Source organism: Grampus griseus, assembly GCF_964374135.1.
Source record: "Grampus griseus genome assembly, chromosome: 11".
Taxonomy (NCBI): domain Eukaryota; kingdom Metazoa; phylum Chordata; class Mammalia; order Artiodactyla; family Delphinidae; genus Grampus; species Grampus griseus.
The window spans coordinates 80,977,379-80,989,578 of NC_139005.1; the positions used below are offsets into that span (position 1 = coordinate 80,977,379).

A 12,200-nucleotide genomic window follows, 5' to 3' on the forward strand; every position below is an offset into this window, starting at 1 on the left:
ATAGTAACATACTATACGAAACCATTTCAACTGTTAAAAGGTTAGATTTTGGTTCTGTTTAAAGGTCAGACCTGAAAATATGATGATGATTACGTTTCTCCACACATTTTGGGTGGTGCCATTAAAGTCCTGGCATGAAACCACTATCTTTAATATGTAACCACTGAAAGGCCATTAGTGTATTCAAAAAGAATATTACACCACACTCTGACAAAAATGGTAAGCCTCTACATTGCCACACATGTAGGTGAACGAAAAACACAATGAGATTTATATGAAGATTCCTCTTACGTCCCCTAACTCATAAAGGCTTTGGCTTTAAAAGCTCAAAAATATAGCTGTATAAATGACTACTTTACCTGTATGGCCAGTTCCCTTGTTCTTGACTTCTGTGGTTGCCACAGAAGAGGTGGGTGGACTAACAGGAGGGCTGGAAGTAAAGCTTGTACACCCTGTAGATGTGCTGATTTCAAAATATTCTTGGCTGTGATTCATTCGATGAAAATCCAGAGAAGACACAATAGATGTTCGTTGTTTAGGCTAAAATAAATGAGCATGATGAGAGTATTAATATGATCATGTTCATCTTCAGCCCAATCTCCCCATCAATTTAATCTAAGTGATATTTTTCAGTTAAACTGTTTTTTATATATAAAATATACTTGTGCTTCACAGAGAGACATTAAATAATCCCTTGATTAGTTAAATAATAAAAAATTGTTTAATGAAAAAATATCATGGCATAGTTGATAAAATAAGTTAGACTTTTTGTTAGATTTTCCCAGAAGACTGCAAAAATACAGTGCGCAGAATTTCTCTTAATGATCTATTCAGAATGTTGCAATTTTGAGTCACCTTTCATTCAACTAATACTTATTAAGGACTTGGCATTTGCCAGACTCTGAGGATATAGAATCTAATAATAAAAGGGCCCTTACAACACTGAAACATAATTAAGGCAGTTCCATTTTTTTTTATTCTCTATATAGTCCAAGGAATTGGTGGCATTAGATATTGTCCCCAAGTACCATATGCTGGGATTTCATCATTAGAATTAAGTAAAGTTGTACAGCACATTTTCCAGGATCTAAGAATCTACTTGGTATTTGTAGTGGAATTTGATCTTCTTTTTTAAGGATTTAAATTAACCCCCAAATAGCAAGAAAAGTCAATTTAAACACAAAAGGTAAAATCATGGAGTAACAGCAGATATATTCTATACCCTTTATCAGTAATGGATTATTCCCTAGAGCAGTTTTCTGGTTTTTTCCACAATTTTAATTATATTCACTTTTTTTTTCCTGCTTAGCAGAGCTTCAAACATCATCCTTCAGAAAAGCTGCAGTCTCTTTGGCTCTCAGGACTGTGCACATTTCCTAAGAATTAATCCAAGTTTTCTTACTTTTTATTCTTCTTATTCATATTAATGAAATATTAACAATCTCTTGTAATGCTTGATAAGAGATTAACTACAATCGCTTTGTAATAGTTTATTGTACTTTACTTTCCCCAAAGTACAATAAACTTTTGGTTTACTAACACTTTCACTGCCCTAAAATACTTGCTAATTTTATCACTGAATTCCACAATTATTTTCCTGCAGAATATTCAAGTTACCCTGTCTCTTCCAGCTCATGTTTTTTTTTTTATAAAGTACACATCACTTAGTCTATAATCTAAAATAGACAATGAAATTGAAATGTATTTTACAGAGCTTTTTTTACATAAGGTGTGCAGATTATCATAATATGCTTTATACTTTCACCATTGCATTATTTTTATGGGAGAGGTTGAAAGGCATATATATTGTTACACAAGAGGGTAAGTCATTTATTATTATGACACATGAACTCAGTAATGAAATTCAAATTAGTACCCACATAGGACTCAGTTGCTTTTGAAGTATGAAAGACTGGGGTTCAATGTCAGACTTGGTTTCTCATGAAATGTCTCTCCTTGGGGGTACTGAATCTCAATTCATATTCAATGTTCTTTCTACTAGACTATATAACAGCAATTAAAAGGCATGGAATATGACACTGGCTGCAATGGAAACACAGGTATGTCCATCATTGTGGTTTTGTTTCATTGTGTTGTGTTTTGCTTTTGTTTCACTTTGTATAAAGGCAACAGACCAAATTTATATAATGTTCCCTCTCATAAACATTACAAGGATCAAGCCAACTGATATGTATGACTCCTTTACTTATGTGTCTTAAATACGTTTCTGAACTTTGACCACCCAACGTTTTAAATGCATGAAAAGCGCAATTTGTTATGCAATCATAAAAGCAAACAAACTATTCTTCTGCATTAATTCATTGTACAAATATTTGCTGAGTGTATACTAAATTGTGGATACCTTGGTAAGCAGTATGATAGGAATAAAATGAGTAAGCCATTGTCCCTCTTCTCCAGGTGATTATAGACTTGAAGTGGGAGGAGGGATGGTGCATGAGGGAAGAGACAAGCAATCCAAGGATTATGTGTCAGTATAGTATAGTAGAGTGATAAGCGTCATGATAAGTGGACACAAAATATAAAAGGTGAAACTCTACTTTATGGAGGGGATTGGGAAAGGCTTCCACAAGCAGGTGATTGATGGCTGAGTTGATTCTTGATGAAGCAGAGGTGGTAAGCAAACAAAAGAGGATGGGGAGAAGGAGAGCGCAAACTGCAAACAGTTCAGTATGGCTGTAGAGCAGAGTGTGCTAAGGTAGTGATGGATTCAAGCCATGAGATATTGGATGTTGCAGGGGGACAAATCATAAAGGCCTCTAATGCCATATTAAGGAGTTTGGTCTTTAACCTGAATATTTTAAGGAACCACTGGATGATTTCTAAGCAAGAGGGTTTCATAGTTTGGTTTGTATTTCAGTAAAATCCTTTGAGCAGTTTAGAGAATGAACAGGTAAGGGCAGAATTTGAGGAAGGGAGACTAATTAGGAGGATGTTACAGAATTCCAGCCAAGACATAATGGGGTCCTGAGGTAAAGCAGCTGCAACAGTGTTGGAGATAGCAGATGTTTTTAGGAGATGCTAATGTGGTTATAGCTCTTTAGATATTGGCGTCTGATTGGATGTGTAGGTTGATTTTAAGGGAGGAGTCTAGGGTGGCTCATAGATTTCTCAATTGGGTAGATGCTAAATGATAAGGTTATTTTTGTGGGAAATACAAATGTATACACTCCTATACCAGAAGTACACAAGATATATGCTTGGATGCTATCGGGACTCAGAATAGACTTCTTAGTCTATACGGTTATGCAAATCTACATGATATTTCCCTTTCTTTCTTTGAACAGAGTACTATGATCTCACTTGTATCATAGCTTCAAATAACATATCTGGAGGAAGGGAGACAGGCTAATGGAAATTCTAAAGGGAAGAAACCATTGATCATCTGACCTCATTCTTATTTGCTTCTTCAGAACTGCCTATAGGTTATCATTAGCCAGCTTCAGGAACATTGAGGCAGTGAGGAGTCATTGCCCGAAGTTCTCTGAGCATCTGAGATGATGAAAAATGAGAATCATTATATGTTAGTCATGCTCTAAGAAAGGGATCAGCAAACTATGACCTGTGGTCCAAATCTGGCCTGCCTCCTGTTTATGAAAATAAAGTTTTATTAGAATACTATGTTCATTCATTCACTTATTGTCTCTGACTACTCTCAACACTACAATGATAGATTTGAGAAGTTGTGACACAGGCCATATTATCCACAACACCTAAAATATTTACTGTCTGGTTCTTCAGAGAAAAAGTTGGCCAACTCCTGTTTTAAGGGATCATTTTACACATCATTTTAGTGCTCAACAAAACCACAAGCTAGGTTCCCTTTTATTTCCCAGCCTTATGTGCATTTAGGTTGAGGCCATGTAACTCACTGATTGACCTGTTAGTAGAAGTGAGCCTTCTCCATCCCTCTCTTACTCTCCAGATGATGTAGTTGCAAGATGAAGTAGGGTCATTCAACCCAACTTGGGCTTTATGAGAAGTTGAAATAAACATCCTTTATGTTAAACTATTGAGATTCTGGGTTTGCCTGTGGTGGCCCTAGAACTACTTATCCTAACTAGCACAGAATGCAGTGGCTCACTTAAATTATTTACTCATGATTACATAAGTAGTTAGCACAAAGGGCTTAGATTGGAAGGAATGTTCATGTATTCAAACCTAGAGACAAGTAGATGGTGCCTCAAAACACAAAGGACAGAGGCAGAATTAAAAAGAGATATCTGGGGGCTTCCCTGGTGGCGCAGTGGTTGAGAATCCGCCTGCCAATGCAGGGGACACGGGTTCGATCCCTGGTCCAGGAAGATCCCACATGCCACAGAGCAACTAAGCCCATGTGCCACAACTACTGAGCCTGTGCTCTCGAGCCCGTGAGCCACAACTACTGAGCCCATGTGCCACAACTACTGAGCCCATGTGCCACAACTACTGAAGCCCATGCACCTAGAGCCCATGCTCTGCAATGAGAAGCCACTGCAATAAGAAGCCTGCGCACTGCAACGAAGAGTAGCCCCTGCTCGCTGCAACTAGAGAAAGCCCGCGTGCAGCAGCGAAGACCCAACACAGCCAAAAATAAATAAATAAAATAAATAAAAATTTATTTTTAAAAAAGAGATATCTGTGTGGGGAAATAATAGCAATGGGAGAAAAGAATAAAGAGATGGTAGTGATATTAAAAATGGAGATAAAAGAGGATGGGTCTGGAATATTTGTTTAAACTTTCATTTTAATATATTCTGTTTTTAAAAAACTATTCTGATGGAATCCTGCTAAGTCATTCAGTATAAGAAAAAAAAAAAGTGTTTTCACAAATTCACTGAAATTACTAGTGGAATTTGCCAAGTTTTAATGTTTAAGATAAGTGGGACCTCTAAAATATCTCCCCTGCCTCCATGGTCCAGCACTCATATCTTTCTAGCTTCCAAAGGACTTGTTCCCACACATATTTACTTAACTAGAGATAGCAAACTATAGATCATGGGCCAAACCCAGGCTTCTGACTATTTTTGTAAAGCATGTGAGCTAAAAATATTTTTTACATCTTTTAATGGTTGAAAAAAATGGAAGAATAATATTAGTGACAGGTGAAAATTATATAAAACCCAAATTGCAATGTTTATAAATAAAGTTTTATCAGAACATAGTCATGCTCATTCACTTATATTTCATGCGATTGTAGCAGAGCTGAATAGTTGCAGCAGAGACCATAGGACTCACAAAGCCTATTTTATTCTCTGGTCCCATACAGAAAAGGTTGGTGATCCCTGCTATGCAGTGATTAGGGAATATCTCTGAGGACCTGAAACTGAGTAGACACATGAATGATTGTGAGTCAAGGCTAGCTACATGGAGTTGCTGGACGCAGTACAACATGGAAATGTGGGGCTCTTTGTTCCAAAAGCAGGGAAAAAAGTTTTTCCTTTATTCCATGGTCTCTCTCTAGATCTGTCATGGTGCTTTTATTTGCCACTTACTGTTGTATTCCCTTGGGCACAGGGACACTTAACAGGATGAGCGGAGACCCTCACAGGCACCCAGGGGTTTTGCCCTGCAACTCAGTACATATACTCAATCTTGACCATCCCCACACTCAGGGTCTCAGTGCTGTATCAGCAGTTGGTGAGCTGGCTGGGAGCACTAGGGTTGGGGGGTCAGGTGGCCAAGAATCCTACCTAGTAATATGGGGAGATGGCGGGAGCTGGGACCACAGATGAGCCAAGGCTCCAAGCCCCAGCACGTGATCCATCTTCCCACAGACTTCACTTACAAAATACAAATTCAGAGATAAGAATTAAGAATTTTAGACAGCTATGCAAAAGCATTACACCCCAAGCATAGGGCCCTTCTTAGCGTGGGGCCTATTGAGACTGCACTGGTCCCACATCAATGAAGCCAGTGCCAGCTTAGTTATTACCTTAAAGGGACTAATGTGTGAATTTACTGGTGTCACATACAGGATAGCACACATCCTCTACCCTTATTTTGGATTATCTTCATCAGTCAGAACCAAGTTCCTAAGAATATCTTTATGCTGTATCAAAATATAAATGAAATACAACATTCTGATGCAATACTAAGAATTTCATAACATTACTGTAACCCAGACAGATATGATTCACATATGAATAAGATGAGAACACAAAATTCCTAACTAGAATGAGATTCAGGTAATGTGTACATTTATTTCCAAATTTTCTCTGGATTGAAACCTAAGTTTCAAATATCCACTTCTATGTTTCCTCTGCTATTTTCAAATTATTTAAACTAATGGACATTTAAAAAAATCCACTTACTTGGATTTAAGTGGATTTTAAGTCATTTGAATTCATTTAATTTAATTATAAAGGGACCTCATCAACCTCCTTAAAAAAATGTCAAATAGGACTACAGGGATACAGTGGTGTCAGCACAAAGAAAACGTGGTGCTAACAAAAGTCAATATTGTTGACTTTATTGATATTAAATTATCAAATTTAATATTAAATTATCCAAGCAAAACCAAGGTTCAAAATGAGTTCCCAGAGAAAACAGCTGAATGTCAGAAGATTAGCAAGTGGCATCAGTAGAAATACATGGAGATGACAGACTTCCTAGACACTGGCCCACTGATAAATTATATCAACACAAAACAATGTCCTGTCAAGTCAGTGGCAATAAAATTAGATGCCTTCTTATACTTTTTAAAATGGGGATGAGGTGGGGTGGTAAAAATGGGAAGCTAGACCAGTAGTATTTTTAGAACTTTAATCAACCTGAAATATTTTGTGTATATGGTACATGGTGACAAATTTAATTCTAAGTATTTTTTCCACCAAATGATAGCCTACTGTCCCAATACCATCACTTATTTCTTTACTGATTTGAAATGCCACCTTTATCATATACTAAATTTCCAAATATAGACTGGGTTTACATTTTTGGACTCTACTGTGTTCCCACTGATCTATTCCTGTGCTAGTACCACACTCTCTTAATAACTGTTGTGGCTTCTTCTCCTACGTCTAGAGTTCATATTAAATGGATATTGAATCTCTTTGATCTTTCTTGTTTTATATTCTGGGATATTTTACTATTTGGTGTTATTATTTTACTATAATTTATTCAAAAAATACTACTGACCATCAACCATGTGTCAGGCACTGTTCTAGGCTCTGGGGAATACATCAGAACAAATTAGATTAAGGCATGAAACATTTAGGCATATTATTATGACTTTAGGTATGATGATCCTATTTTTAATTTTTAATAACATTTCTTATTTTCCAAGTTAAAAAAATAACTTGTTTTCCATTAAAAAATGACCTGTTCCTAATTTTCTGAGTTCAATAATCTCCCAAATCTTTCTGAGGAAACTGATTACAATCTTTCTCTGGCATTAATTTTTGTTTTTCTCAGAGGTCATTTACTTTATTTGTTGATCTTGGTTCCTCTCTTTTTGGTTGCTAATTTTCCTCAAATATCTGGTGTTCCTGGTAAACCATTTTTGTTTACCTAGGATACTGCTTCATTTCTCTCTCCTACTCCAGTTCCCACAGTAGGGGCTTCACCTGACTTCACCTTACTGAGAGAGTTATTACCATGTGGTAGGAAAATAAAGTCAACTGCTCCATGTATAAGCTGTTGAGGTGTTTTACTTGTTGGGACTAATCCCTGCCTAAATCCAACACCATTTTTTTTTAACATCTTTACTGGAGTATAATTGCTTTACAATGGTGTGTTAGTTTCTGCTGTATAACAAAGTGAATCAGCTATACGTATATGTATATTCCCATATCTCCGCCCTCTTTCGTCTCCCTCCCACCCTCCCTATTCCACCCTTCTAGTTGGACACAAAGCACCGAGCTGATCTCCCTGTTCTATATGGCTGCTTCCCACTAGCTATCTATTTTACATTTGGTAGTGTATAAGTCCATGCCCCTCTCTCACTTCATCCCAGCTTACCCTTCGCCATCGACAGATGAATGGATAAAGAAGATGTGGCACATATGTACAATGGAATATTACTCAGCCATTTGTTTTTATCTTTCAAAAGTTCCCAAATGCCTCTAATAGCATCATTCCCTGCTTTTCATCACTACTATGGATTTATTCTTATTTTTATATTTATTTTACCATTTTAATTGCATGTAAGGGTGGAGAAGATGCAAATAGTTGGGATCAGTTCAACATGTTGAGTTAGAATTCTCATATTTTTCTGTCTTGATCACTTTTAAAACAGTATAAAGAAGGGATTTGATGGAGTGCAGACAATAGCTCAGTAAAGGGTAGATACTATTAAACTTTTTATTATAGATGTCATGCAAATTGGAAACAGTTTATATTTTTCTTTCTTTGTAGTGAAAGGAAAAAAACTTTAAAATGGGGTACAATTTTTTATCATGGATATAATAGTTAATATGATTAAGACTTTTTCTAAAGATATAGAACTTATCTTCAGGTAAGAAAACTGACCCCTGTCATACAACGTATTCAAACTTTAATTGGAAAGACTACATGCAGCCATGAAAGGGTAATAAAAGCTGTGATTTTTATTCTAGTTTTATTCAATACAAGTGTTAAGTAGCTCTGGAGTCAGTGTAGACACTGAAGAACTGGAGAGCCTTTGATCTCTAAACCATGAGGTTTACTCTTATAGAAGCTTCCCCCAGCATTAAAATAGTCATGACCATCTCGCAAAAAGTATTTTTTGAATTAGGCATTTCAAATATCTATGCATTAGTATTTCAAAGATGCTCAAGTCAAATTCAAATGTGTCCAAAATTAAAAATAAGGCCAGTTTTATTTCCCAAATTTAGTTTCTTTAAAAAAAATTTTTTAATGATTTGCTTCAGTTTAAGAACAGCAGGAGTTTAATTATGCAATGGATTATAGAAGACAGGTTCTGAGCAGCCCAAATGGGAAGTTCATATCACTGTGTAAGTGAAAGAAAATTTTTTTACAAATAAAGGTGCATGTTGCTTTTATTTTTACAACTTAATTTTTTACACTAGTTGTTTGGAGATAATTGTAGATTCACATGCAGTTGTAAGAAATAATACAGAGAAATTGCATGTGCACTTTTCCTGGTTTTCCCCACAGATAATTAAAACTATAGTACAACATCACAACCAGGATATAGACATTGATACAGCCAAGAAAAAGAACAATTCCACAAGGATCCCTCCTGTTACCCTTTTACAGCCACACCTACTTCTCTCCTGCTCCCATTTCCTCCTTAACTCCTGGCAACCACTAATCTGTTCTCTATTTCTATAATTTTGTCATGCCAAGAATGATGAACAAATAGAATCATACAGCATGTAACCTTTAGGGATTGGTTTTTCTCAGCATAGTAATTTTCTAGAGACTCATCCAAACTGTGTGTATCAATAGCTTTTTTTTTTTTTTTAATGCTGAGTAGTATTCAATGTTATGGATGTACCACACTTTAATTAACCCACTGAAGGACATCTGGTTTGCTTCCAGTTTTCAAGTATTAGGAATAGTGCTGCTATAAACATTCATGCACAGGTTCTTTTGGTGAACATAAGTTTTTATATAGCTGGGATGGATTCTCAGGAGTGCACATGCTGGGTAGTACGGTAGTAATGTGTTTAATGTTTTAAGAAACTGCCAAACTGTTTTCCAGATTTGTTGTACCATTCATATCCTTGCCAGCATTTGGTGTTGTTACTATTTTTGATTTTAGCCATTCTGATTGGAGTACAGTGACATCCCATTGTTATTTTAATTTGCTTCTCCTTATCTGTTAATAAATTTGAATACCTTTTCATGTGCTTATTTGCCATCTGTATATCCTCTGCAGTGACATGTCTCTCCATGTCTGTTGTCCATTTTCTAATTAGATTGATTGCTTTTACAGTGTTTAGTTTTTCTCTCATCCAATTTTATTTTGTTTCATTATTTTTTAATTGAAGTATAGTTGATTTACAATGTTGTGTTAGTTTCAGGTGTACAGCAAAGTGATTCAATATATATATTCAATATATATATTCAATATATATACTCAGTGTATATATATATATATATATATATATATACATACACCAAATATAGTTCTCTGCACTACAGAGTAGGTCCCTGTTGTTCATCTATTTTATATAGAGAGTGTGTGTATGTTAATCCCAACTCCTAATTTATCCCTCCCCCCACCTTTCCCCTTTGATAACCATAAGTTTGTTTTCTATATCTGTGAGTGTATTTCTGCTTTGTAAATGAGTTCATTCATATCACTTTTTTTAGATTCCACATAAAAGTGATGTTATATGGTATTTGTCTTTCTCTGTTTGACTTACTTCACTTAATATGATAATCTCTAGGTCCAACCATGTTGCTGCAAATGGCATTATTCATTATTTTATGGCTAACTAGTATTCCACTGTGTATATATACCACATCTTCTTTATCCATTCAGCTGTCGATGGATATTTAGGTTGCCTCCATGTCTTAGCTATTGTAAATAGGGCTGCTATGAACATTGGGGTGCATGTATCTTTTTAGATTAGTTTTCTCCAGAAATATGCCCAGGAGTTGGGATGCTGGAGCCTATCGTAACTCTATTTTTAGTTTTTAAAGAAATCTCCAAACTGTTCTCCATAAGTGGCTGCACCAATTTACAATTCCTACCAATTGGAGATTAATTCCTTGACGGTTGCATTGTTTGCATATATTTTCTCCCAATTTTCTCCCAATTTGCATATATTGTCTTTTTGTTTTGTTTATGGTTTCTTAGGTTTTGCTCTAGGAGTTTTATAGTACCCAGTATTATTACATTTAAGTCTCTGATCCATTTGGAGTGGATTTTTGTATATCATGTTAGAGAATGTTCTAATTTCATTCTTCTGCATGTAGCTGTCCAGTTTTCCCAGGACCACTTATTGAAGAGACTGTCTTTTTTCTATTGTAAATTCTTGCCTCCTTTGTCATAGATTAAACATAAGTGCATGGATTTATTTCTGGGCTTTCTATCCTTTTCCATCAATCTACCTGTTTTTGTGCCAGTACCATACTGTTTTGATTACCGTAGCTTTGTAGTATACTCTGAAGTCAGGGAGTCTGATTCCTCCAGCTGTATTCTTCTCTCTCAAGATTGTTTTGGTTACTCAGGGTGTTTCATATTTCTATATAAATTTTAGAATTTTTCATTCTAGTTCTGTGGAAAATGCCATTGGTGATTTGATAGGGGTTGCACTGAATCTGTAGACTGCCTTGGGTAGTATGGTCATTTTTAAAATATTGATTTTTCCAGTCCAAGAACACAGCATATCTTTCCATTTGTTTGTGTCATCTTCAATTTCTTTCATCAGTGTCATAGTTTTTGAAGTACAGGTCTTTTGCCTCCTTAGGTAGGTTTATTCCTAGGTATTTTATTCTTTTTGATTCGATGGTAAATGGGATTCTTTCCTTAACTTCTCTTTCTGATCTTTTGTTGTTTGTGTAGAGAAATGCAACAGATTTCTGTGCATTAATTTTGTATCCTGAAACTTCACCAAATTCATTGATGAGCTCTAATAGTTTTCTGGCAGTGTCTTTAGGATTTTGTATAGTATCGTGTCATCTGCAAACAGTGACAGTTTTACTTCTTCTTTTCCAATTTGGATTCCTTTTATTTCTTTTTCTTCTCTGATTGCTGTGGCTAGGACTTCCAAAACTATGTTGAATAAAAGTGGCGAGAGTGGGCATCCTTGTCTTGTTGCTGATCTTAGAGGAAATACTTTCAGCTTTTCACCATTGAGTATGATGTTAGCTGTGGGTTTGTCATATATAGTCTTTATTATGCTGAGGTATGTTCCCCCTATGCCCATTTTCTGGAGTGTTTTTTTTTACATAAATGGATGTTGAATTTTATCAAAAGCTTTTTCTGTATCTATTGAGTTGATCACATGGTTTTCATTCTTCAATTTGTTAATGTGGTGTATCACAATGATTGATCTGTGGGTTTTGCTAGTATTTTTTTGAGGATTTTTGCATCAATGTTCATTAGTGATAGTGACCTTTTATTTTCTTTTTTTTGTGATATCTTTGTCTGGTTTTTGGTATCAGGGTAATTAATGGTGGCCTCACAGAATGAGTTCAGAAATGTTCCTTCCCCTGCAATTTTTTGGAATAGTTTGAGAAGGAGAGGTGTTAACTCTTGTCTAAATGTTTGGTAGAATTCATCTGTGAGGCCATCTGGTTCTGGA

General features: G+C 35.7%; 1 protein-coding gene across 7 annotated transcripts in view; it reads right to left on the minus strand.

The window, feature by feature from the left end:
* Positions 1 to 12,200, minus strand: part of ANKS1B (ankyrin repeat and sterile alpha motif domain containing 1B) — a gene marked incomplete at both ends in the record, with an annotated part of 1,159,914 nt that overhangs the window by 629,727 nt on the left and 517,987 nt on the right. For all 7 annotated transcript variants that reach the window (XM_082666412.1, XM_082666409.1, XM_082666411.1 and 4 more), the window contains one exon: positions 360 to 540. In XM_082666412.1, coding sequence (XP_082522538.1) covers positions 360 to 540 — 181 coding nt within the window. The remainder of the gene's footprint in view (positions 1 to 359; positions 541 to 12,200) is intronic.